The sequence below is a fragment of the Diospyros lotus genome, chromosome 14 (assembly GCF_014633365.1).
Source record: "Diospyros lotus cultivar Yz01 chromosome 14, ASM1463336v1, whole genome shotgun sequence".
Taxonomy (NCBI): Eukaryota; Viridiplantae; Streptophyta; class Magnoliopsida; order Ericales; family Ebenaceae; genus Diospyros; species Diospyros lotus.
The window spans coordinates 2,181,355-2,209,314 of NC_068351.1; the positions used below are offsets into that span (position 1 = coordinate 2,181,355).

Sequence of the window (27,960 nt, forward strand, 5' to 3'; positions counted from 1 at the left end):
TATTTGTTCTTACTCTATATTTTCTTTTTTTACTTCCCACTCTTTAAATATCAGTAGTTAATAGAAACGATAACAGACAGAGGGAGGGGGTGTAAGCGTATTATTGACATAAATGGAGAGAGAGATGCGACGTAACGTTTCACTGACAGCTGAGCAGTCCGGCAGTAACGTCCGGTCTCCATCAACCCCGTCCCCTTCCACCGCGAAACGCGGACTCCAGTCCCCTCTTCCCACTTAAAAAACACTACAATCAATCACATTACCTCTACTGCCTCAGCATCAACGCCTAAGATTGTTCATCATACGGTACAATCGTACGCTATTAATGCACGCTACAATTCCTCGTTCGCCTTTGAGAATCAAGCTTATCATCAAGTAACTGGGGAGGGGCCCTTGGGAACTATTTACGCCACATGATGTGGAGCCGACGGTTTGATCTTAGCGTGGACAACTTATCTATAATGGGGTAGAGTCGCACAGTAGTAAATGTTCTTTCGCTGGTTAGCAAAGGTCACATCCACTGTTTGCCTAAGTAAACACCATGTTATATACTTACTAGAAAGTCAAGGGCTTAGAAAGATCATGATGGAGAAGTAGTTGGGAATCGACGGCTATTAACAGTGGCTGCAACCATCAACGAGCTGCAGGGAATGATTTGGCCCCCGTATGGTGCCTTACCTAAGCACATTCCTTTGTACACGTCACCGACGGGGGGAGAGGGAGCCATGAAATCACAGCCTTAGCCCTTTTCTACTCAGTCGCGTGCCCTCCTTTTGCGCTACTGTCAGCTCTCTCCCCCTCTCTCTCTCTCCCTTGATTTTTCTCTGTTACTGTTGTTGGCCTATTTTATCTTCTCCAGAGCTTGCCTGTCGTGCTGCTCTGGTTCATAGAGAAATCGAGAAACAGAGAATGGGTCGTCGAAGAAGCTGGGCCTTCTAAAACGCAAATGTAAGCCTCTTATACTTCGTTTCTCTAAGTGGATTGTTCTTTGTCTGCTTCCTTCTTGCAAAAAGATACGTGAAGAAGAAAAAGTTTAGAGTCTACAACCTTTCCTTTTGGTGGTGAAGTTGCTTCAAAATATGGGCGATTGTTGATGTGTTTGTGCCCAATATTTGCTTATGAAGCACCCGTACATGCTGAAATACCTGACTGATTTTCTGAGTTTTTAAGTTTTGGGTTAATCCCATCAAAGTTTTAACTCGAAAAAATGTGGAGTCAATCTTGTAGCTTTCGACCATATTGATGATTCATGAAAACCAGCAAACCATCCTGTTGTCTAGCTCGAACACTGACTTATACTGTGATTTGAGAGTTATCAAGAAACCATATTGTAAGTATACTGCCTTGTCTATTGCAATTTCTGTTTTCACAAATACGAACACACTTCAACCAGAACATAACAGGATTCATGCAAATAATAAGGGAATATTGAGGGAAAGGGTAAAAAAAGGGAAGAAGGATATTTTATGATGGTTGTACATTTGCAAATATAATATGAAATTTGGGTATGTACTTGTACTTCTCAACGATATTAGGGATTAATAAAGTCTAGAATTAATGTAACCTAACCAGGGTTAAGGATTGCTTTAGCTGTTGTATCAGTATATAAATATATTTTTGATTTTTCGGTCTAGCATCTTTCTTTAAGATTGAATTTTTGATATTGCCAGGCTGATATGTTGGTCTCCCAGATTGTTTATCAGAAACATTATGAAGAGTTCAAGGCAATGGGCACTGGTCTTTGCCCCCGGAAATGAAGGAAAGGCAGAGGTGGCGACCTGAAGAGGATGCTCTGTTGCGTGCTTATGTCAAAAAGTATGGACCAAGGGAGTGGAATCTTGTGTCACAGCGCATGAACACGGACCTCAGCAGGGACGCAAAATCGTGTTTAGAGAGGTGGAAGAATTATCTCAAACCCGGGATCAAGAAGGGATCGCTCACCGAAGAGGAGCAGCGCCTTGTCATCCGTCTTCAGGCCAAATACGGCAACAAATGGAAAAAAATCGCGTCTGAAGTCCCCGGGCGAACTGCGAAGAGACTTGGGAAGTGGTGGGAGGTTTTCAAAGAGAAGCAGCAGAGGGAACAGAAGGAGAATAACAAAGTTGGAGACCCGGTAGAGGAGGGTAAGTACGATCGGATTCTAGAGAATTTCGCGGAGAAGCTCGTGAAAGAGCGGCCCACCCCGGCGTATCTCATGGCAACTTCTAATGGAGGATTTCTGCACACTGATGCACCTGCCCCTCCACCACAAAATTTACTTCCTCCGTGGCTTTCTAATTCTAGCACCACCTCCAATGTTAGGCCACAGCCTTCCCCGTCAGTCACACTGAGCCTCTCTCCGGCAACAATTCCGCCCTCCCCGGCAATAATTCCACCATCCCCAGCAATACCTTGGCTGCAGCCCGACAGAGCATCGGACAACAATCCTCTAGTCTTGGGCAGCTTGCCACTGAATGGGGCAACAGTTCCTTGTGGAGAGAACTTGCTGATTTCTGAGCTTACAGAATGCTGCAGGGAATTGGAAGAAGGACACCGCGCATTGGCAGCACACAAGAAAGAAGCAGCCTGGAGGTTGAAGAGGGTGGAGCTGCAACTCGAATCCGAGAAAGCTTGCCGGAGGAGGGAGAAAATGGAGGAGATTGAGTCCAAAGTGAGGGCTCTTAGGGAAGAGCAGAAGACTGCACTGGATAGGATCGAGGCTGAATACAGAGACCAATTGGCGGGACTAAGAAGGGATGCAGAGGCCAAGGAGCAGAAACTATCCGAGCAGTGGGCTGCAAAGCACCTTAGGCTTACAAAATTTCTAGAGCAGATGGGTTGTAGGCCCATGCATGCTGAGCCTAATGGCCGGTGAGACGATTCGCCATCCATGGTTGGAATGGATGTCGGAAGATTGTCGATTCACCATGGCTCATGTTGCGTGCTCCTGTCTCCAGAACATTACGTCTTTCACTCTTGTATGTTTTATTGCCAGTCTTTTCACTTATGATATTCTAAAACAGGTTTATATTTAAATTAGTACCTGCTAGCCGATCTGAGTTGTTATGCCTGGTTCGTCCTTATTTTGAAGCTTCACCGAGCAGTCCTGCAGTTTGTGTTCAGCTGCAATGCATAAAGATAAAATCTGTTTAGTGGGCAATGCTATATATGCAGTAGTGTTGTAATGTTTTTGGATGGTCTATTGAAACGCTAGTCCTGTTTGCTATGATCCAATGGGACACCTTAATCTGGTGTGGCTGCGCCTTGGTTGAGCTGCAAATCTCAATCCAATGCGCATCAGAGTGCTTCAGAAATTGTCAACACATTGCTTGTCAAGCGTTTCGGTGCGGAAGGTGTCTATACAATCGGTAAACATCTTTCCACAGGCGAATTATACATCCTTGGACTGCAAAATGGTTTAGAAGGGGAAAAGTTGTAAATATTATCCAATACAATGATCCTGTGCAGAAAAGAACGAAGTTGTAAATACAATGAGATCATAGCATATTGTTGAAAGAATCAAGTTGTCAACGTTCTAACACAGGAAGTTCGTAATAAATTAGGATTCGTATCAATAGGTTATAGATTTGATTCGTTTTTTAGCACAATAAGGTAAAGTTTTTATTTGTGATTTATATTATTTATCAAAATCGAGGACGGTAGTGATTTCAAAAATCGAGTTTTCAATAAAAGAAGTGAGACCCAAATATAAAAGACAAGAAGAGAAAGGGAAAGTAAGATAAGAAATTCTGGGTAGCAGATTGCACCCAATAAATTCTGGGATGGAGACGGTACGGTTCACAGACATCTTATGATTTATCTAATTTTACAACCATGAATCTCAACACATCCATGCAATATCACTAGCCCACTACCGTAGAAATTATTGACTTAACAACAGCCAGACCATAGTATTGCTGTGCTTAAACATCAAGGTTTTAAAACCTGGACTGGATCGACAAGTTCAACTAATTGAACCGCAATTGGTTGAGAAATTGATTTTCTGTTTTCCTTGTGCAATTCATTTTGTGGGCACTCCTTGAACTGTGTTGTTGTAGGCTTAAGCATCTGTTTGTACGGTTTAAATTAGAAGAAACATTGGACAAGCAAAACCTGCTTATATTTTTTTTTTTATGGATACAATGTACATTTCAATAATACAACCAACTCAATGATTGAAGCATAAATTAACATCAAATTACAATAAATTCAAATCATATGAATCCAACAAGTTGGAGAAAAAAACCTAAGATATATTTTTTAAATTATTATTTTGTTAATTAATTTATTGAGTATGATTTAATTATTATATCACAGTTTAAAGAAGGAAGTCGGCACTCTGGAATTTTAGATGGAGCAGGTTTTCATTTATTAACTATTACTAATTGAAGCCACCCACGCCATTGCATGGATAAATTGGAATTATTTTGAATTATAGTTAAAGAACATAATAATTTTGGGACAAGACTATTGAACAAGAACAAGTAAAATAAGTCAAAAATAAAACTATAGAGAAAATTTTCAGATGAACTTACCACCATAAAATAATCTTTTGACACCCCATGTTGACTTCTTTCTTTCTCGACTTTATTTCTTCACACAGTAAACTTATTTGTATTTGGAAAATTAGTTTCTCTTTTGGATTAAGTTCACTTTCGAATCTATTATTGATGACTGAGTTGTGACCTCAAAATTAAAGATTTTAGTTTGGTAAGATTGTGTAATTGAAGGTATATTCTAATTTTTTTGTAGATCTATATAATAAATATTAAGATTTTCAAATGTTTTATGACTTTTTCAAAATATATTGAAAGACTCTCAATTAATTTGAATTTTAAATACTACATTTCATTTCAGATGATTATTCAGTCAAAATGACAACTAGTTGGGTTTTTATTCTGATTCCTCCCAACAGTGATTCTTAAGGAGTTCCACCAACAACTATAAAAAATTCTTGAGAGTTTCTTCTGGAGGAGTTTTTTCTTCTTCTCCAGTGAGACAAAATGGCTTGAATTCATCAATAGGGAATACACATTTTGAGTAAAGAGAAGGAGCTCTTTACAAATAACAGAAAATGGGAAAGAAGCTGCATTTGAGTAAAATTCAAGATAGAGAATCATATGGAAAAGGTGTTCACTATAAATCTCCACAGTAAACGTTGCGTTTTAAAGAAGCAGCAAGGAAAAAGAAACAAGATAGAATATGAAACACTACTACTATTTTGATAGACAATGCAGAATGTGAAATTTGTTGAACAATCTGGTGGAGCTCAGAAAAATACATATGAAATACGATTTGGCATTTTAAGCACAATATACTCCGCAGATTAAGAGCAAAATTCATAATCTAATTCAACCATGTGATGCCGACTTGTATTTTGGTCTTGATACACTTTGATAGTTTGATAGTGTTGGGAGCAATCAGTTGAAATACACAAGGAATTGTAACTGTCAACCAGTCAATGACCATGACAGGTATCTTATTAGAGGAAGAAGAAACTACTCTGAACATCATAGATAGGTCTAAGGAAAGTGAGAGTTCACAGGAATTGAGATGCTATCGGGGTTAGAGGTCTACCTCAACCTGGTTCAACAAGCCTTACTGAAATTTGATATCAAAATTTACAGAACTTTTTGGCAGTTCTTACTTCTTATATCAGTAAGATTATGATTGTTTCCTAGTCTTAAATTCAATTTCATTACAACAACGTCCTCAGACAAGGCGAGAAACTTCAACCATGATCGGTATCTAAAAGCTCCTTTGTCTACCGAAAACAATTGCACGTTTCAGATCCTAATTCAAATTAAGCATGGACTTACACTCTTTCAGTCGTGTAAGTGATTTTTCCTTCGATCAAGTGGCTAAATAATTACTCGGGATAGGTTCACAAGAAAATTCTCAATCCCTAGAAAATAAAAGTGACTCGATCGAATCCCAAAGCCAAGGCCGCACCATTTTCAGAACACCAATCATTCACTACGAACAAAGACAAGGACAAGTTATACAAAACACGAAAGCTTCTTGTTAAGGGCACCGTTGACAAAAAAGAGAGTAGAAATTGAATTCGATTCCAACAGTAGAGAGAGAACCTGTCGCGGATCTGGAGCTGGTCCTCCATGGCAGATATCCTCAACTTATTTTCCTCGGGAAGAGATTCGAGAATTCTCAGCATGCTTTTGTCCATCTTCGATTCGAATCCTCCGAAACGATCGAGGGTTTTTTCGTTCCGAGGCTTTACCCCGCGCGCGCGCTCTCTCTCTCTCTCTGTCCCTCACTCTCTATAAAACCCGAGTTTGCTCGTGTTTAAAATTTTAAAACGGTATTTTCTTTGCTCAATAGTCCTCTAACTTTTACTGAACTGCGGTTTTGCCCCATTGTCCTTTCGAATTACTTGCACTTTCTACCGTGTACTTTCGCCCAATCTTAATTTCATCTCGTTTTCTTCGTTGCACTCGGCGGTGTGCGTTGGTTGGTGAAAGCTTAGGTAAATATTGACCAAACTTATATTTTTCTTAATGTAATTTCATTTATTATAATTATTTAAAATTTTTATTATTTTAATTACACCCATACACTTAAAATTAATTTAATGTGTACTTTGTTTATCTCACATATCAATCTATAAAATTAAAACCTATTGTGCAATCGTTTTTTTTCTAATAGTCAAACTACCACTGACCACTTAGATAAAAAAAATTGTACTTCACCAATTTGGATTTTTTTTTTTTTTTTTTTTTTTTGCACACCCTAATTACCTTGCAATTTTTTTACACAAATAAAAATCTCACCTTTGTATATTTCTCTCATTTACTTTGATGTTGCACAAAAAGTAGTACTCTAAAATTAGGATAAATTTTACATCCAACCCTTGTAATTTGGTCATCTTTAAAGACATCTTAATATTAACACTACAAGAAAAATAATATATAATTTCAAATAATTTTGCTAACAAATTTAGTTTGTAATTTAACAAAAAAGTGTTGATTGAAAGCAGATGAGCCATATTAAGAGCACTTCTCATCGAGTCATTTAGTTAAGCTGAAGCACGGCAATGATATGTCATATGATAGCAACCAGAGCAGAGAGGACTGTGTCATCATTTAACTCTATACTTTACTAATTAACCTGCCTTCTACAAACACACAGAATTAAGAAGACTCCAAGTCACCATCCATTAATGGAACCAACCCACAATAAGATGATCACCTTTTTATTCTAAACACATTAATTAAAACCCCCAGGAAGCTCCACTTCCACACATAAAAGCTTCCCTAGCTATATGCTTAATTAAGATTAATTATTATCGTTGATGGCTGGGTAGGAGCCGCTCCGCTTCTGGCTGGCTCGGTGCCGTGCTGCTCTCATTTGCAAGTGCAGGTGTCGCAGCTGCACTTGGAGCCGCACTGGCAGCCGCCATTCTCAGCCCCCACACCCATCTCAGATGCCTCAAAGTATCTGCACACAACATAGACATATTATATCATATTAGCTATCCATATAATTAAGATCACTTGATATGAAGTCAAATTAACATATAAATAAGATTCACATAAAGTAGAGATATAGATTGTTACTTCTTCTGGGGTGCAACGCCAACAAGAAGGGTCTCAGTGGTGGTCTTCTCTGAGTAGGTCAGGTCAGGATACATCTTGCACCTGTCATTGATATTTGGAACAAAATTCTGAAGAATTAGGCTTCATCTCCGTAAGATTGTAATAATTCATAAAAACGAAGAAAATTCATTGCATCAATATGTATAATTTATTTTGTATAATATAAAAGGTACTCTGTGTGGTGTGGCAGGACATTTTACAGAGAAGCAGATAGAAGTCTCGAGGATCTGTTTGTTTCATGTTTTCCGGGAAAAGTATTTTTTTTCCGAGAAAAGGAAAACGATCGGACGAACATGTATACAAATTATACTGGCAAAAGCGAACCAGAAAGATTATAACGTAATCTAGAAAACCGATTTACGTTTCGAACTTCAAGAAGGTCAGCATAGAGTATTATTTCCCGAGAAAGTTTCTGATCAAACAAACACGATGGGAGCGAAGGGAAAACATATCATACCCTCCACAGCCGGAGCCGCACTGGCAGCCAGAGCCGCAGCCGCAGTTTCCTCCACAGCAAGACATTTTCTAGGCAGGGAAAGTTGCAGAGAAAGCTCGGGAAAACGAGAGAAAATTGAAAGTTGTCGGTGGGTGGGAGTGAGATGTTGAGGGTGAAGTAGCAGTGCTATTTATAGGCGAAGGGAAGAGAGAGAGAGGAATTATCGACCGCACACGTGTCATGATCTGCAGGGGCCCGGGCTAACATACCCAGGCAAGTTCAGCATTATTACTCAGTTTTTACTTTTCAGCTTTTTTTTTCTCTTGCTATAAGGTATCCAAATTTTTATTTTTGTTCTTATATTTTTTATTTTTTGTATTATTATTTAATTTTTTATTATATTAATTACACACTTATATTTATATTTTTAATTAATTTAATTTTTTTCATATAACAAGTCAAATTTTTTATTATTTTAATTATATTTTTTTAACCTATATTTTTAAAATAATGAAAAATTTAAATTATTACGAAAAAATAAAATATAAAACTTAAATTGATTTGAAAGTTAGGTTTAAATATATAATAAAAATAATAAAAAATTTAAGTAATCATAAAAAAAAATTATAAAAATATAAATATAAATTTAACCTATAAAAATATCGTTAAATTTTGTCATTTTGATCCTATAGCACCCTCAATTCAGACTTTAATTTATTGTGGTCTAAACTCTCTAATTTTATAATAATTAAATAATTAATTATTATTTTTATACTATCTTTTGTGTTTATTTTCTTGATTATGTAAGAAAAAATAAATTATAAATTAAACATTTAATTATTAAGTAATTATGAATTCAAACTCATTATTCATTAAATTATACCGATATATCGCTAATTCTTTTATTATCTAAAACTAAATAAGTATATGTTCATTCATATATCCGTGGAGTCAGGCGATGAAATGAAGATGGCTTGCCTCACCCATATAAATATTATTTTAAATATTAAAATTAAATATGCAAATATCGATTCTAAGTGTAAGCACCACCTGCCGCAATATACGGATGGATGCTAGCGAGCACTTGGAGCAGAGAAAGAATGGTTCCGCTTCTCTCTGCGCAGCAGCAAAACCAATTCCAAGGCATTCTCAATGGCTCAGACTCGTCTTGGTGGGGCCTCGCTGCACCTGCTCCCCCTATTGTGAATGTCGAATCCCTTTATTTTAATGTGATGATTCGGAATGCTGGGTTGACTTTGTTCAACCTAATTAAAGTGTTAATCATGTGATGTTGGATATATTAATATTGTGTCACATTAGATATAAATATCTTGTTTCTATAACGTTTTTAATTAAAAGTGATAATAGTTAGAGTCCATTATCACTAATTTTATTCAAAGTGGAGGATGTTGGTAGTGTTGCACGACCTCAATTTTGTTCGAAACTTACTTAATTTATAAAGGTGAGGATCGACCATCCAATATATCATTCAATTTCATTGTACCTTATTGACTTGAGCTCTCAAGCAATTCTATTTTTGGTGGCTTTGACTAACCAATCTTAATCTACTCCACTAAGTCAAATTGTTTAGTAATTAGAAGTTGACATCACCAAAATTAACTTTAATATAAAATGATAATTGATTCATGAGTATGTTGTTAGGACTCTAACCTATTGTTTGAAAAGTAATTGAGGGTTAGCATGACAAATGTGAACACTCTCACTAATATACCATTATAGAGATTAGAGATGATTATGTTTTAGTAGTTACAAAGCTTAGTGGTGCAATCTCCAAGTGTTTATGAGTAATTAGGTGCTTATTTTACCAGAAACCTTTAAATTCTTAAGTAAATTTGCCTTATGATAATTGGGAGTTAGTTTTCTCATTACAATCTTTCCAAAATATCCTTTAATTTTTGTACATAGTTGTGTATATTTCTTTTTCTTGTTTATTTGTTCATAAGACTTTCTTTATTTGCTTGTTTAGTCGTTTGTTATAATATTCAGGATATGTTCTAACATAAAGATGTGAATACGCTTGTAGTTTCTCGTTTTATAAAATTCTTGTTTACAAAAAAATAAAAAATATATTCTTCAATGATAAAATCAAACTTAATACCAAAAATAGAGCAAATTAATTATATATATTAAAATGCATGATTTGTTTTTTGGAATTCGTGCTTTTATATAAACATATTTGTTACAAACAAATAGAGATAACAAAATCTCCAAACACAAACACACCGTCAAAATCTCACACAAATGAACTCACACGAACTGAAAGGTTAAACGCAACCAATATTGACAGTATTTCAAACATAAACCAGAAACAAGAGGCGCAAGATTTTATAGTGGTTCATCCCAAAAATAGGGCTACGTCCACTTGAGCTCTGGTGAGAAGAGCTCACTTCCACTAAATAGATTCAATTTGATTACAGAAAACAATAACAAAACAACCCTGATTTTCTAAAACAGCAAGCCACAAAATCACTTATAGATTAGGAGCTTTCCTTACACAACACAAAATCAGGAAGCCCTTGCAGAAGACGAACTATACAGCATTTACAGAGAGAAAACGAGAGAGAGTAAAAGATGAAAACCCTAGAAAATGACTGACCCTCTCTCAATCCCCTCATTCAAGCTCGTCTTCAATGCAATCAGAAAACGACAATCTCGAGGCGAGATATAAACGAAATGAATGGCTCGGATTGCCTCAGCAAAAAGCAGCGCCGATGGTCTGGATTGAATCGTGCACAAAGGAGCAGCAGCAGGCAAAACGACAAGAGATTAAGAGCTATGAGAAATGGGCTTGGCCCAAGTTGGCTGCATCTTGCGGCCCTCCAGAGGCGCCCAAAAGGGCAGCCCAGGTTGCCACAAGAGGCCCCCCAGACTTGGGCCTCTTTTATGTTTCACAAAATATAACAATATTATAAGATGAGAGATCTATAATCCTGCATCGTGAAAAATTAAATTTTAACTTCTCAGTTAATTTAGATGAGTGAAGATTTGGACTTGAATTAGGATAAATCTAATTATTTGAGTCAAGACTTTTATTTAAGACTATACTCAAATCTAAATCTAAATATTTTGAGATACACTTCATTTCTAAACAACTTTAACAAAACATATTTTGGTAATTTTTTTTTTACTCAAAATATTTTTCATTAAAAAGTACATATAAAATCTCTCAAGATAACACGAATAATCTAACACACACGTTCATAAACTTAGCTTATTGCAAGATTGAAGAATCGACTCTATCTCCTTGTAACTATCAATAATATGTGTATATTCATGATTATGAGTTTTGACTTAAAGTACATGTAATGTAAGGCTTAGCTTGGAACACATGAAAAGTTGATTTTCGAGAAGGTGAAAGGGTTCTAATTGTGCGTTAATCGAAGGACTTTCGTGTCTCTTACATTAGGAAAAAGTACATGTAATGTAAGGCTTTGGATGTGAGAAAAAGGGAAGGGCTACGAAGCAACTTTAAGCAGGAGTGGTTGTTTGCTTGTGGAGTGCAAAAGAAAGCAACGGCCCACCCGTTTTGCCGCGAAAGGCAGAGAAAGAGGCAAAAGTATGAGAGCTACGGGCACATGATAACTGGGGGCCACGAAGCAATAATAGCGGATTGTACAATGCTATATAGATTATTAGTAAACGGAAATAGTGGAGTGTACAATGGTGTAGATTAGTAAACGGAAATAGTGTTCAGATTGTATATTAATGTAAATATATAATATATTAAAACGGAAATAGTGTTCAGATTATTAAATAACGGATTGTATAATATTAAGCAATGGTGTAGATTATTTAATATAATATATTATATATTTACATTATATTAATGTAAATATATAATATAGTGGATTGTACACCAATAAACGGAAATAGTGTAGATTATTATTGGTTAATTATACCAATAATAACTCAATTCTCTATTCTATTATTGCTTGGTCACTGAACTTTGAAATGTTATTCATTGATATTTTAAAACGATTACTGCTTAGTCAAGTTACTGAACTTTGAAATATTACCTGTTAGTCACTGATATTTCAAAATTGTTACTATTTAGTCACTGAATTTTAAAATGTTACCTATTAGTCACTAATATTTCAAAACTGTTACTGCTTAATCATTAAACTTTAAAATATTATCTGTTAGTCATTGAAGTTTAAAATATATTAATGTAAATATATAATATATTAAATAAAATTTTATTTAACTATCAAATCCAAGTGTTCAGTTAACATTTTTAATTAAAAAATAATAGGCTTAATTTTAAGTCAAAAAGACTATTTTGCCCGTGAATTGAATGGTCAAAGTTTTAGGGGTTAGGGTAAAATTGACTTTTCATTGTGTGAGGTTACTAATACTTTGGAAAAAAAACCATTATTCTAAGGGATAATAATTGAAAAAAATGAGAAAATAAGAAACTTTTAATCATTTATTCGTATAATACAGTTGTTGAAAACAACTTAAATTATATGAAAATGGAAACAAAAACGGAGAATAGAAAAAGAATACAATATGAAATCAAAAAGATTAAACGTTACTCTTTAAAAAAGTAGAAAACAAAAATGTAAAAATAAAAAATATAATTTTTTTTGTAAATATAATTTAGGCTTGAAAATTTTAAGTTTTTACAAAATCAAAAATGAAGAAGAGATTCTATTTAGACTTAAAAATTTTGAATTAGAGATGGATTTTTTTTTGCCTTTAATCTTTTCATGGACGAAACGTGCTTCTAAATCGAAAATAAATTTATAATATTACAAATGACCATAAAATTTTTTTAAAATTAGAAAAATGATTTATTGATATTTTTCAGTATTTCAATATAAGAAACATTTGGAAAACTCTGAAATAGTGTCCTGAGGCGCTTCTGTGTATGAGACGACAACAAGTGCTATTTAAGATTTTTTGAGAAAAATATAAAATAGTAAAAAAGGTCGCCCACCGTGGGGCTCGAACCCACGACCACAAGGTTAAGAGCCTTGCGCTCTACCAACTGAGCTAGACGGGCTTTGTTCATCATTTTTGATAACATTATTAAAAACCTAGCTTCTTTCTGAAATTACAAACCAAATATCACTTGGAATGGCAATGAACGCCCACGAGAGAAGAAAGACAAATATAAGCAGGCATGAACATGAGAAGAACGTGACATGTTAATATAGCACCAAAAACATAGTTTAAAAGTATAAAATTCACGAGATAATTGTTGAGGAATTGTCCCATGCATAAAGTCAAAATTAAATAAACTACCCGATAGACATGTAGAAAGAGAGGAAATGGGGGTACCTCGTCCAAAACCCGACCTACTTCTCAAGATCGTAGCCCAAAGCATTAACATCCACAATTAGTACAACAGAGAATGGTGTATCATCTCAATTTGCTATACCCATGATCAGACAAACAAACAAACAGACAGACATAGCAGAAGAACAAAATTTACTCCCCAACTATGCTCTTCAACTTAACCAAACTGCAACAAATGTTCTATTTACTATAGCTTTGATCACTACTGTACAGAATGAATTGGAGCTTTGGATGGGTAGGGCACCCCACCTGTGCTTCAGGTATCAGGTCCAAACAAGTTCGTCCAAGAGATCGTCGAATATTATGTCCTCGAGCTCTAAACAAACGCATTCGGATTCAAATTGGAGGTTCATCCAACCGTCACTCCTCGCTAAGTCCCGGGTGACAGCGTCGTCTAGCGACTGATCGACCTCGGGCCTCCAGCTCAAGTACCATCTTATGTTTTCCCATACCTCTTCCAGGACATGGTGCCCCACGGGGAATGGCCGGATCTGGGAAGTTGAGGACAAGGGCACCGGCCAGTAGGTGAAGGATCTCTCGTGTATCTCTAGCAACACTTCGTTGATCACATCAAACAAGAGCAGATGGTTAAGGTTGATGGCCTCTTCTTCGGTTTCAGACGAGTCGAGTTCGGGGACCAAGTAGTCCTCAACTTCCTTAAACAGGGCAGGGTCCAGTGGCTGCTCAGGGGAATGCCACATCCCTAGTAACTCATCCCTGCTGAAGCCAGATAAGTCCAGAGCATATTTGACAAAATTGAAGTGGTCTACGTTGCTTGTATCAACAAGAACCCGTAACAATTCGCTGTTGAATTCCTTGATAGAAATGCCGGCCTCATCTTGCAGACTGGCGAAAGACTCGAATGACTCTGCTTTGTTAAGAAAAGAAAGAAAGAGTATTTGTCAAACCAAATCCATGAAATAGCCCTTTCCTCGTCCATAGGACACAGAGACCTCGGGCTGAGGGGATTACCGTTCACTAGATCAGCAGCGACAGCAAGCCCGAAAGAAATGCCAGCCTGATCTTGCTGACTGGCGAAGGACTGGAATGACCCTGCTTCACCAGAAAAAAAGAGTCACCTTGTCGAGCCAAAGTAATGAATTATCGCTTTTTCATCCATATAACAAGAATATGGGGCTGAGGGGATTACCGTTCTCTAAATCAGGAGGGAATGCAAGTTCAATAGCATTGCTAGCCTGATCATGCTGACTGACAAGGGACTGGAATGACCCTGCAATCGTCAAACCAAATTAATGAAAGAATCCATTTTTCGTCCATACAACACAAAGACGATGTAAGAATATGATTGAGATCGAGAGTACTCTGTGAAAACCAACATAATAGAGAATGGATAAACCTTCAGACACTGAAAACTTTATTGTGCTAGCCATATCGTCGTCAGAAGAGTCGAGCACAGAAATTGAACTTTGTTCTGGCAGCTTACTAACAAGACTTGTTATGGTCAGGTTTTCATTCTCCTGTTGAGCATCACTTTCTGCTGTGTTCAAGCTTCCCAAATCATCAGGAGTATAATCTACTTCACCTTCTGCTTTCTCATTTGCCAATGATGTCGATCCCATCTCGTCCTTTGGAACATCATCTGACTCCCTAAGTTCAGCCAAGTTTTGATTTCCACGCCCTGCAGGGGCATCTAACAGTGTCTCATCCAACCTAACACTGGGTACATGCACACTGTTGTTTACTTGGGTCCTAATTGACATTCCCGAAGAAGTAGCATCGAGATAGTCCTCATGGTGGAGATAATACGGTCTAAGATCAGGCAAGGACAGAATCCTTTCCAAAGTTTTTGAAGGCTTCCGGCTAGGCGAAGGCATCCCTTCTTTTCTCAACTTCAGCGTGCCAGATATATGATGTTTGGGTTCTGCATTGCAACTACACTCGTACAGTTGACAATATCTATCGAGCGATCCATCAAAAGATGGCTTTCTAGAGAGTTGGGGTCCACTTTGACGATCTTTTTCGTTGATAATTTGAGAGCTAGATTTACCAGCTTTGACAGCAGCTGTCTCATGGGAACCAGCAACCTCCTCCCTTGCATCTTTGGAGGGTTTACGGCCATAAGGAATTTTGTGAAAAACAGCATCCATGGTAATCCTATGGGTTTCCTTTCTACCCTCCCTAATAACATGTTTTATCTTTTTCTTAAGATTTTTGAAACCCTTTGTGACCACTCTATTCCCCTCTCTATTCTTCACCCCAGAGGTTGAACCATTAGAAGAATTATCTAAAGACTCAGGCTTTAGCATGTAGACTTTTGGAACATCTATCGTAGATCCAGATTTCAGTGGAACCCAGGCTTCACTACCTCCTTCTGTAGACTCTAGTTTAACCGACTTTTGAACTTCACTACCAGTTTGTGTCTTCTCTACCATTTTCACTCGACATTCTGTCTGGTGCTCATTCTTAAGCTTGCTAGGCCCAAAATCTCGTTTGCTTGACCCACCAGCTAAAGGAAATGACATTGACTTGGTGAATCCTTTCCTTGAGCTGAATGTTTGCCGGCCATGGAAGTAGTGTCCCAAATAAGAGGTTGGGTCCGGTAGAACTTTCAGAAATGATTCCTTTTTCATGTTGAATGCATCAAGAACATCCAGAAACTGCTTTGACTTGTGGAATGAAACATCTTCATCGAAGTCCTCTGAATTTCTTCGTTCCAATGCCAATAAGAATTGCTTTGCTTTGTTTAACTTGTCCTGAACAATCTTGTCATTTTCCACTGGCAGCTTCCCGTGCTCACCACCAACCTGGCTATTATTCCCCATCAAATTCACAGTAAGCATTGTGGAGCACAGCTCACACGTTTTGTTGCTGGTTACCTGTTGCTTGGATTGCAGCGAGTCAAATGTACTAACAGCAGAAGAGTTCTCGTTGTCTTTGCAAACAATCTTTGGACTAGCATCAATTGAAGGAACTCCAGTACGTGGACTTGAATCTGAAGCTTCTACATTATGGACAGAATCTGTTTGTGCTGTTTGCAGTCGTGTTGGGTGTGAAGAAGTCCTGTAGTGTCGACCCTTTCTCTTCGACCTCTCGTCAGCGATAAAAGCTTTTATTCGAGATTTCATTGAGCTTTTGGTAACTGGAGTATGCTCTGATGCCTTCACTTCAACATGAGAAGTTTCAAAATTAGACACTTTCTCAATCACCACTTGTTTAATTTAGGTTCAGCACGTTAGGGAAAGAAGTACAAATAGCAGCAGCATTTATATTGCATTTGTATCTCAAGGAGATTCAACTAAAAATCTGAACACAAAACTCAAAGGTCGATTGATCATACCATTTGTGCAAAACATTGAAAAAGCATACTACAAAAATCAACTTGGACAAACTTACAACGGGGTTTTGCATTTCAGTATGCACATTCTCTTCGACTCCAGAATCAGTGGTATATACACTATCTGCTGCATTCCCAACCCATATAAACAACAAAAAGGATTGTCAACGAATAGTTATAGCACACATTTCAACATAAAGGCAAGGGAACCCAATGCTTGGCTGCCAGTCAAGAACTAAATGGTTTCACGTTTGAGAATAATAACCAGAAACTCAATGAGATGTTGACCATGGAACATTGAAACAATCTCCATTTGATTGCAGAGAACCTTATGTACTTCAGTAGAAAATGTATTCTACTTTAATATTTCCTCAACTGAAGGACCAAAATTTTGTAAAAGTTTCATGTACATCACCTTCTTTTATATTTGGTTTGCCCCCTTCCTTGGCGGTTTGTCCTTGTTTATCTATCCAATCAAAAAAAGTTTTTCATGTATATCACATTAAAACAAGAAGAAAACACACCTAAATGAGAATCAGCATTGCTTACCCATGGCATGCCTTTCACCTCCATGCCTTTTATGTGGTAGCATTTTCTTCCTAACTTGAGTCCAACGATGGTGGTAAAGAATATGAAGCACACCCCACGTGCATTTTGGATGATTGGCCTCTACTGGGATGCCAGTCTCACGATGATGCAGGTTCTTACCCATTTGATCGAGTTAACACCTCTGAACCTTTGGAACTCACTTCACTAGTTAGCAAAAATTCATACAGTATTCCAAGTTACATGACCTGATCAAAGACCCAGAATGAAAAGATTAAGAACCATTTCGACGAGTAGATCAAGGCCGGTCAATACTCAATACATCAGCATCCATAGGTATGGCTGTACTATGAAATGAGCAAAACAAGAACCACCCATCTCACATATCTCTGGTGATTACCATCAGCATGTTGCCAACTAAAACCGTAAAAGTTTACATGGCAAAGAAGAGCATAGCCCTAAGACTTGGATAAATCACTAGTTATTTACATTTTCTATCAATATAGGAACTCATCATTTGGAACAAAGCCTTCATGTAAATTGTAGCATCGCAAAAATGATTCTCTGCACATGAATCTGATCATATAAATAGCAAATTAAGCCATCCAAACCAAATGATTCCAATCAGGGCCTAAAGGTTTGAAGGTTTCTCCAATATGGTAATGCTTCAAATTTATGTCAATTATTCAAAGCAATTGAATCCAGAAACAGAGCAAGACAATGATGGGAAATCAATAAGTCTTATCAATTTGAAAAAAAAAAAAATCTAACCCCCATCTAAAATCACAAAACTAACAGTTCTGATTAATCAGGTGTAATTCGCACAATGACTGCCGAAATATTTCAAATAGATAAAGGGAAATGATCTGATATTTTTCCCAACAGGACGCCCTTGCGATCAAACACCTTTACCGAAATTAACAGGAGATGATCAACGTTATTTCCCCCCGTTTTCTCACCCGCCAAACAGAAGTTGCGATCACATGTATTATTCATGCAAACATAAAACTGTCTCCGGGTATGGCGAAAACAGTACCTATGATGGCTTTTGCGGGAGAACCTGCCAATGAAAGGAAGTTCTTCTGCTGCTCGGCTGCCATGCATGGAGAGAGAGATGAAAAGGGCGTTACAATGGTTGTTGTCTGGTTCAGCGGCATGGGTTGGGTTTGGTTTTGGAAACAGGGACGCCACACCACAAAGCGAAGCCATGGATTTCGGCTGTGGATCTTTCCATTTTTCGCCTTGCGAGCATTTGGGTGTAGAAAACTTCAATTTTCTCGGGAAATTTTTTGTGGAATTATGATTTTCCATGATCGATAATAACCAAAATCCATCATTGTAACCCACTTCGCATCGCATGCCCACCAACGCCGTGTTCCAACCTCTCTCTCTCCCCGTGTGGACTCTGACGTTAGCCAAAAATTTCTTTGCTTCTTAAATTTTATATAAAATAAATTAAAAAATCTACCCAAAACCTCCAAATTTTCAAAGCGATTCCATATTTAATTTAATAAAATCTCATTTAATTTTGTTTATTAAAATAAATAACTCGATTTTAAGTTTAAATTTAATTTATAAATAAACTAAATTTAACATAAGTAAAACTCGTTTTTTTTAAATTCGCAATCATACTCAATTAGGAGTTCACAAATAGTTTTTAAACAACCTCATTTATAAATATATTAATATATTTATTTTATAAATATATTATTTAATATAAAAGTATCAAAAATTAAATTATTATATATATTAATTTAATTATTTATCATAATATAATATATATATAATAAAATAAAATAAAAAATTAGATTTAGCTAAACACCATATAAATAATTGTCAAAATTAAAAATCCTTAAAAATAAAAAGATTGAAGATTAAAAAAAAGATAAATCAAGAGGCAAACTCGTGAACGAGCTTTTTTAAGTTCTATTGAGTTTGAATTTATTGGCAAACCAAAGCTCGAGCTTGTGTCAATCTCAAGCTCAATTTTACCAATAGGTGCTTAAGTTTGTGTCGAGCTTTTCATTAAAGCTCGATTTGACTTTAGAAATTGACTTGCCAAACTAAGATTAAACTTAATAAATTTTAACTTGATTCGATTCAATTGCAAGTTATCTTTGGCTCTTCACTTGTGAACTCTTATTTTAGACAAATAATTTTATGATTAGAGAAAAAGAAAACATCTTAAAAAAAATTACATTTTACATCTAATGAGTACTAGCAATGTGTAAAAAAAAAGAAAGTCAAATCACTCAAACTGCAATCTCTCTATTTGCAAAGTGTTTGGGATTTAGGAAAAATTGAATATGGGTAGTTGGTTCGGCTTCATAATTCTATAAATTGATAAGTAAAATCGATAGTCCACCCCTTAACTGAATGAAGCTCGTAAAATCTTTAATAATTATTAGTTTAAAATCATATTTAACCAAAAAAAAATGAACAACATTGTTCAAAATCTAAATAATATTTTAAACTTTGTGTTTTATGATTTTTGATATTTCATAAAATTTCTTTAATTTTTTTGGGTGTGTATTAATTCATGAACTCCAATTAGTATATTGCTTACACTTCTTATATTGCCCAAACTACTAAGCAATAGTTTCGATGATTTAAAACTCGTAATGGTTTAATTATAATTTGAAAAGTAATTAAATCGTCATTAAAAGTTAAATTTGAAAAATACTTTCCAAATTGATCTTTGTACCACCCTAATACGTACACGAGACTTTCATACCAAAAAATATACAAAAAATATATATATTTTTTAGCACTTGCACTTTAAAAATTCTAAAATAGAATTATCCTCAAATACTAATTTTGTATTTATAATTAATTATTTCATATACTGTAACATAAAAATATTTTATATTAGAAAAGCCACAAGCTAGAAAATCTGATAATATTTTGTTTGTAAAAGAAAATCAAGGGCCATGGAGGCATAGTGGGCTTGTACAGTCATCTTGTCTTGTAGGCCCAGAAGCCCAAGTAGCTGACCCAAAATTCCACAACATGTTGGGTTGAAGTGTATTTCAGGCCCACTTAATAGTTGGGTTGGATTCCAAAGCTGAAGGCCCACTTCACAGCCATTGTTTGGACGGGCTCTCACATCTTTTATCTTAATCTTTTATTTATTTTTTTAGTATTTTTTATTCATTTTTATTTTCTTTTGAATAAATAAAAATGAAACATTGTTGTTATGCGAGCCCAAAAAAAAGGCTCACAAGCCCATCAAGTGACCTAAAGAACCCTAGTAAGAGACTAAAATGAGAGACTTGACCAAGAGACAAATGCGTCAAAGCCAAAAGATTGTGGTTAAGGGACTTTTTCTAGAAACCTCTCTCGACATCATTGAAAGACTCTTTGGGGAAGAACTCATTGGCTACTCAATAGCAAGAAAATTTATATTCGAGAGACTGTTGAGCCACCCAAACTTATAAATCTCTCTTTAGATCATCCAAGAAATCTTTTTCAGAGACTATAAATTCTGAGAGACATAATCTTTAGATATTACTCATATGAGATCGTGAAGAATGAGTTAAATCTACCTCTAATATGCTCACCTACAAATTTGAAATGGTGTCCGATATACTTGTCGAAGAATACGATTTTTCTAATATCATTCTCTTTATAAATATAATAATTCTCCTTCGATTGAAATATGCTCAAAACTCTATAAACTATAGTAATTACAGTTCTACTTTCTTTGTATTCTACTCTCGAGTATTGACTTAATTATTAGAGAGTCCGCACGAAAAGTCACTCGCACCTCTAATTAAAAATATTTTATTATTGTATTTAGATAACAACAATTGTATTTGAAAATATTTTCATTTTTTGTTAAATATCTTAAGAAAACAACTTTTGACCATACCCTAATCGGGGCGAGGTTGATCAAGTCCCTATCAATTTAGGATATTTTCCCGACATTAAAGCGAGATCCTCAGCGAGAGTATCTTCCATGATTGTTGAGGTAAGGTTGTTGGTGGTGATTGGTCCAAAATTTTTGAATTAGGTAGACAAGTATTTGAGATGTAAGTAGATTTTTCAGTGAGGTAAAGAAAAACATGACACGTAACATCCCTTTAGAAAAGGCATGTGTCATGTCATGAATAACTCTCTAAAATAGTGTTTGTTAAAATGAGTAAGTTAAGATTGTAATATTTTCTAGACCAAAATATGAAATGGTCAAGATAAACTTTAGAAATCATTCCAATGTTTTAATCAAACTATTTGTTAAATTTTTTAGAATTTATTGAATTACACATGCGTTATTTCTTCTTATCTGTAAGGTCTAAGATATGCTTATTTAGAAGGGAGAGAGATAAATATATCTGAAAAATGTCAAATAAAAAGTCACGTCACATGACTTTTTTTTCAAAAGTTTTTAAAAGCCGTCAAATAAATTTAACAAACATATTGAAAATGACAAAATTTTGAATGTTTTCTATTTCTTAACTTTTTCGGTATATATCTTAGTTAATAAACACAATCTTAAAAATAAAATATAATAAAATTTACATAAATACAAAACTTCTCATAATACGACGTCGTTTTCGATTTTGAAACCGTAACAAAATCAAACAGTTTCTTTTTCAACTATCAAACAAACGATAGCCGGCCGATTTTCTTGCCATTGTTTTGTCAAATTTATGTGAACTCGTCGGGGGTTAACTCACTCAAAACTCAAAAGTCATAAACGTGTGAGTGATTTCATCTAGAAGGAGAAGAAGAACAAATCTAGAACGCCGCCCACGACTAAAACTAAATCAATCACAAAACGGTGACGTACGATACAACAGCCACTCCCAACTAATTTGATGTCACTTGGATTGTTAAATCTACAGATGGTGTCATCTACCAAATCCACTGCACATGTACTAACTCCACTCCCCACTATCTAATCACTAAATCCAAATCGCATCTAATGCCACACCACTAATCACTAACATATTTCTTCCCAACTTATCTCCACTTTTAGTGAGCGGTAAACTTGGAGTTAGTGATTGATTAAATTTTGAAGTAGGTTTGTCTAGATAAAAGAAGGATAAAGGTAAGTCGATATATAATAATAAATTTATTTATAGTCGAAGAGCGTCTTGATCAAAATCTTTAAAAGGTTTTCAAGGAAGAAAATTGATTAAGAGCGCGACTGAGTCTCCTGTGTGAGTCCTCCAATATTTAAGTCAGTCTCATAATTTGAATGTAGAATGTAAAATAAGTAGAACCGTAATCAACGTAAAATTTCGAAAAAGGATTCTCCTATTTATAAAGAGGATTAGGGGCAAATTTAGAGAGGGCAGGCACGAGCTGCAACCCCTCTCCCCCCCCCCCCCAAGATTTAGCCCTCTTGCAAATCTGACCCATTTGGGGGAGGAGAGATGAAATGGCTTATGGATCTGGGGGTTAGCCCTCCCCCAGATCTGTTCCTAGATCCACCCCTAGAGAGGATGATACTGAAAAACCCATATTTTTCGATAAACATATCGAATGGCCTTCTAAATTTGTAAACAAGTACATTAGAGATAAATTTAACTCGTTCTTTATTGTCTCATGTGAATAATATCTAGAGATCAGGTGTCTCAGGGCTTATAGTGATTTGTAAGCAAGGACATTAGAAATAAATTTAATTCATTCTTTACGGTCTCGTGTGAATAATATCTAGAGATCAGGTGTCTCAAGGTTTGTAGTCTCTCAAAAAGTTTTCTCGTGCTAATGAGAGAAAGGCTTTCAAGTCTGGATAGCCTACAAGAGTCTCCCAAACAGAGATTTTCTTATTGTTGAGTCACTTATGAAGTTTTTCTAAAATGGTCCCTTGGAAACGTCGAGAAAGGTTTCCAAAAGAAGTCACTTTGTTCTCTCAGCCTGAGATTTGTCAAGTCTCTTGGCCTAAGGTCACTCAAGTCTGAGCTTAGTTGGGTTACTCGTGTTTCTAAGTTTCTCGATGGACTTTTGAACTTTTTTCTTTAGGCCATGGCCTATTATTGGGCATAACATGATATATTATTTTTTAAACTTCATTTATTTAACTTGGGCACACTTTGAATTTTAAAACTCGTCCAATTAATCCCTACACTTTCTCAAATTAGCCACGGTACCATTCAAAATCTAATTAAGCAAATATACAATTCAAGGACCATCCGAAGGAAATAACCAATATTTAAAAAATATACAATTATTTTATAAAAAATATATTATTATAAACTCATTTATTGATATTATTGTAAACCCATCAAAAATTAATAGTTGGGCTATGGACAAAGATGAATAAAGATTTTAATTTGTATTAATAATATTTTTACAATAGATGAAAAAATCATAATCATTATATTTTGAATAGAAATGTTATTTAGACACTTAATTTTAATATTTTTAATAACATTCATACATTAATGTATCATAAATTTAAATTAATACATGAATATTATTAAAAATATCAGAAATAAATATCTAAATAATATTTTCAAATTTCAAAGTTTTACCATACGCGTTGCATTGTGGTGGTTTGACCATGAGAGGAGTCAACGCAATTGGATTGTAACGGGTCAAGTCAAATACATGGATGGCGGCCAACCCGACATTTCAAACCTCACTTTGGATGGGCACACAATTATTATTTAAAACGTTTGTTTTAAGAGAATTTTTTGTTTCTATTTTTTTTTTAAAAAAGAAAAATTGTTTTCAAATTTCATCTTCTCTTAAAAATAATAAAACTGAATGTGTTTTTTTGATAACTTTATTTTATTTTTAATTTTATTTTTATTTAAAAAAATTAAAAATTAAAACGAGAGACTAATAAAATAAATCTTTTTAGAGATTAATTGACGTCACGAATCTCAAGTTCAAGACTAAGTCCAAGCCCGCATTTGTACCTAAAGCTAGATTTCTTCTTATAAAGATTAACTCATGATATATAATTCAATTGTCGACATGGCATGATCATAGTCATTGATTAACTCTACATTTGATTGTCTATATGATGTAATAACGACTCTTTTCTAACTTCATAATATGCTTATATAAATTTATAAATTTTAAAAGTGAAATAACTTATTAAGACCCTTTCAAGGAGAAATAGATGATGACAATAGTGCTAACTATTGAGGTTGTGAAATGAAAGACCCTCCCAAGAGTAGAGGTCAACCTACTTGGTAACTTCCCATATCTTCAATTCTTTAAACAATTAATTGTTTCTCTTTTAGGTTAAGTATCATAAATGAGATTAAAGAACGCCACCACTTACCACTATCATATTCATACGTGACCTTTTGACTTTTTTGAAAACTTTAATTTTCATATGCTTTGATTTGTTTCTTCTGTTTGTTTAATGAAATGAGGTGCCGCTATCAACCCCACACGCTTTACAATAGAACAAATGCCTAAAGTCAACCACCCCCCAATAGCCCACCAAGAGAATCAAACCCAAAACAATAAGAAAGAGAACAAATCAAATCCACCGAGCCAAACAGCCCTTAAAGAAAAATATCAAAGTCAACTCCCCCCCCCCACCCTTCTCTTTCCTCTCTCTCTCCTGCGTTTAAATTATGCTCTTCCGTCTCTTTCTTCTCCGACTTTCTCTCTCTTTCTCCACGCCAAAATCATGATCAACGAGAGCATTCAAGCTTAGACCTTTCTCTCGATCTCTCTGCAATTCGAATTTTTTTTTCTTTTTGGGCTTTTGTTCAAATGGGGAACGGTGTCGGAAAGCTGAAGTTCTGCTTCGCCGGAGACGCGGGGGATATATCAGGCCGGCGACACGACATCGCCGTCTACATCTCCGATCACCTCGACGAGGGCTTCGGCCACTCCTTCTGCTACTTCGGCCCCGACCCGAATGACTCCGCCTCCGCCGCGCAGACGACGGCGTCGTCGTTTAAGACGATCTCCGGCGCTTCTCTCAGCGCCAACACGTGCACGCAGCTCTCTACTCTGATCATCAGCAAGGCCTCTCTCGACAAAGCGTCGTCGTTTCAGAGCTCCGACTCGTTCACCGCCATACCTCTCCAGCCAATTCCCCGGAACTCGATTCCCTCCGTCCGCTCCGGCCCGATTCCCCGCACCGCCGGCTCAATGTCCGGTCCAGTCGAACGGTGGTTCTTGTCCGGCCCGATCGAGCGCAGCCTGATCTCCGGTCCCCTGGAAAACCAGTATGACCACATTCAAAGGTATCATAGGATTCGAAACAAATTAACAATTACATATTTGAAAGATACCTTTTTACTGTAACTTAGTACTAAATGGCGGTGCTTGTGAATCCGATGTAATAGGTTGTGGTCGAGTCCAAGTCTCGTTAGTTTCAGTTACTGTATCATTAGGTTTGGGTTAACTGATGCTTGTTTATCTGGCTACAGGTACAAACCGAGCTCCAAAAAATGGAGTTTGATCAAGCGTCTTAAGCTGATGATCGCGAATTCGATCACTTTGCCGGCGGGACAGCCAAAAGGATGGGATTGGGCTACTGGGTTGGAGAAGAACAATGAGAATGTGACGGTGAGTAGTCAAACGAGCTTGGCTGATGAGAGCGATGAGTCCTTCGAGAGTTCGAGCGTTCAGTGGGCGCAGGGAAAGGCCGGCGAAGATCGAGTTCACATCGTCGTCTCCGAGGAAGACGGTTGGGTTTTTGTCGGGATCTACGACGGGTTTAACGGCCCGGACGCCACTGATTTTTTGCTCAGTAATCTGTACTCCAACGTTCGGAAGGAGCTCAAGGGATTGCTATGGGATGATGCTTCTGAAACGGCCAAAAATTCTGCTGCCATGGAGATGGATAAGGTGGCTCAAGACGATGAATTCGATCAGTCAGTGGTTGCGGATCAATTGTTTGATAATGGTTCCCAGTGGCTTGGACAAGAAAATCACCCCTGCAGAAAGAAACGGAGGAAGTCAATGAATAGCCATTGGAGGTGGAAGCGAGAATGGGAGAGGGAAAGATCGGAGCTTGATAGGATTTTGAAGGAGAAGTCGAGGTATTCGGGTTGTACGAATAGGCACTCAGATGTTCTTAAAGCGCTTTCAGAGGCGTTGAGGAAGACGGAGGAGTCGTATCTGGAGATAGCTGATCTGATGTTAATGGAGAATCCGGTGTTGTCTTTAATGGGTTCGTGCGTTCTGGTGATGTTGATGAAGGGGGAAGACGTCTACTTGATGAATGTGGGGGATAGCCGGGCTGTTCTGGCTCAGAACCCCGAACCCGATATCGGGATCGGCAAGGCAGGCCGGCCGGACTTGGAGAGGATCAAGGAAGAAACGACGAATGATCTTGAAGCATTCGATGGCGACGAATTCAGTCCACTCACAACCTTGGATGCCCTTCAGCTCACAGTTGATCACGGCACCTCCATGGAAGAGGTGAAGTTCAAATCCAATCTTTCTGTCATTTGAAGATTTTTAGATTAGAAATACGAAATATTCATTGTTCTGAGAATCCTGTTTCTTCGAACAGAAGAGGAGAGTTGATCGATGTTTGTTTACCCTGTTTCGAAATTTCAGGAAGTGAGGAGAATCAAGAAGGAACATCAGGACGATGCCACTGCAATAGCCAACGACCGGGTGAAGGGCTCACTGAAGGTCACTAGGGCCTTTGGTGCCGGATTTCTCAAGAAGGTATACTCCTAATGTTTTTCAACACAATCTAGATTGGTCCGGGTTCAGGTCTATTCGAACCCTGAACTGAACTGAACTGAACTCGACCCACGAGCACCCCCCCCTAATTCTAACATAAAAACACCGACTTTTTGCAGCCTAAATGGAACGATGCACTTCTAGAGATCTTCAGAATTGACTACGTGGGTAACTCCCCATACATCAACTGTATCCCCACTCTCCACCACCATAGACTCGGCCCAAGAGACAGGTTCTTGATCCTGTCCTCCGATGGACTCTACCAGTACTTCACCAACGAAGAAGCCGTCTCTGAAGTTGAGATGTTCCTCTCTTCCCGCCCAGAAGGCGATCCCGCGCAGCATCTTGTTGAATTAGTTCTATCTCGAGCTGCGAAAAAAGCTGGTAAGCCATTCATCTAACCGACTCAATATAATAATAAGATAAAAAAAAAAAAAAAGCAACCAAACGAGCTAATTTCTTGGGAACCTGCAGGCATGGATTTCCACGAGTTGCTCGACATCCCACAAGGCGATCGTCGCCGCTACCACGACGACGTATCCATAATCATCATTTCCTTCGAAGGAAGAATGTGGCGATCATCCCTGTAAATAGCAACAATATATATATATATATATATATAGACACACACACACACACACAGAATCAGAAGACGGGAGAATAAAAGTATTTTGCTCCATTTTTCTCCACAATGTAAAGCTTCAAGAAGTTGCAGAGATGGCTCGTTCATGCAGCAGGCTGCTGCCATTCCAGAGTTTTGAGCTATAGGTTTCTTCTCTTTAGATTAGATCACTGTAAAAACCTAAAAGGGTTTCATGAGTTTTCCCCTTATTGGTCCAATTTCATTCATTTGTTATATATATATATATATATATATATCTACATTCTCCTATTCAGCTTATTCTCTTCATCTCTTTGAACCCCTAATTACAGATTAACATCATAAGATTCACCATGATCAGTTTTGTCTTCAGTCAAACAGCAGCCATTAGAGAGATATTGTGAAGTTGCATCGACAAATTCATCACTGAATGAATCATGGAATGATAAACTAAATAGCATAAATGATTACTAAACTTTATATTAAGGTATAAATAGATCATTGGATTTCAATTTATATTCAAAAAATTACTAAACTTTAATTTAATATA

At 36.6% G+C, this 27,960-nt stretch overlaps 4 protein-coding genes and 1 non-coding gene across 13 annotated transcripts; 2 read left to right on the forward strand and 3 right to left on the reverse strand.

Moving 5' to 3' along the window:
• The first annotated feature begins 570 nt into the window (after positions 1-570).
• On the forward strand, positions 571-3,018 carry LOC127790371 (transcription factor AS1-like). Of its 4 annotated transcripts, none has more exons than XM_052319856.1 (3): positions 571-948; positions 1,228-1,330; positions 1,671-3,018. In XM_052319856.1, exon 3 carries the CDS (start codon positions 1,754-1,756, stop codon positions 2,852-2,854), a length of 1,101 nt encoding a protein of 366 aa, XP_052175816.1. In that variant the 5' UTR covers positions 571-948; positions 1,228-1,330; positions 1,671-1,753; the 3' UTR covers positions 2,855-3,018. The 4 variants fall into 4 exon arrangements, with proteins under 4 accessions (XP_052175816.1, XP_052175817.1, XP_052175815.1 ...); XM_052319857.1 differs by having other exon boundaries at positions 1,692-3,018; XM_052319855.1 differs by lacking the exon at positions 1,228-1,330 and having other exon boundaries at positions 572-948.
• A 4,057-nt stretch (positions 3,019-7,075) lies between these two features.
• Positions 7,076-8,212, reverse strand: LOC127790372 (metallothionein-like protein type 2). The gene is made up of 3 exons (XM_052319858.1): positions 8,050-8,212; positions 7,554-7,634; positions 7,076-7,434 (listed from the first exon to the last, which is right to left on the reverse strand). The coding sequence occupies exons 1-3, from the start codon at positions 8,112-8,114 to the stop codon at positions 7,341-7,343; spliced, it is 240 nt and encodes a 79-aa protein (XP_052175818.1). The 5' UTR covers positions 8,115-8,212; the 3' UTR covers positions 7,076-7,340.
• Positions 8,213-12,981: 4,769 nt separating this feature from the next.
• Positions 12,982-13,054, reverse strand: TRNAK-CUU (transfer RNA lysine (anticodon CUU)). The gene has a single exon. It is a non-coding gene; the product is annotated as a tRNA-Lys (tRNA).
• Positions 13,055-13,269: 215 nt separating this feature from the next.
• On the reverse strand, positions 13,270-18,586 carry LOC127789540 (uncharacterized). Of its 6 annotated transcripts, XM_052318436.1 has the most exons (9): positions 18,228-18,586; positions 17,195-17,439; positions 17,061-17,111; positions 16,705-16,772; positions 16,188-16,469; positions 14,708-16,115; positions 14,501-14,581; positions 14,323-14,403; positions 13,270-14,218 (listed from the first exon to the last, which is right to left on the reverse strand). In XM_052318436.1, the coding sequence occupies exons 2-9, from the start codon at positions 17,355-17,357 to the stop codon at positions 13,614-13,616; spliced, it is 2,739 nt and encodes a 912-aa protein (XP_052174396.1). In that variant the 5' UTR covers positions 17,358-17,439; positions 18,228-18,586; the 3' UTR covers positions 13,270-13,613. The 6 variants fall into 6 exon arrangements, with proteins under 6 accessions (XP_052174396.1, XP_052174395.1, XP_052174394.1 ...); XM_052318435.1 differs by having other exon boundaries at positions 14,708-16,469; positions 16,705-16,769; XM_052318434.1 differs by having other exon boundaries at positions 14,708-16,469.
• Positions 18,587-24,874: 6,288 nt separating this feature from the next.
• On the forward strand, positions 24,875-27,701 carry LOC127790830 (probable protein phosphatase 2C 4). The gene is made up of 5 exons (XM_052320533.1): positions 24,875-25,353; positions 25,540-26,536; positions 26,678-26,791; positions 26,929-27,193; positions 27,284-27,701. The coding sequence occupies exons 1-5, from the start codon at positions 24,875-24,877 to the stop codon at positions 27,397-27,399; spliced, it is 1,971 nt and encodes a 656-aa protein (XP_052176493.1). The 3' UTR covers positions 27,400-27,701.
• Positions 27,702-27,960: the final 259 nt, after the last annotated feature.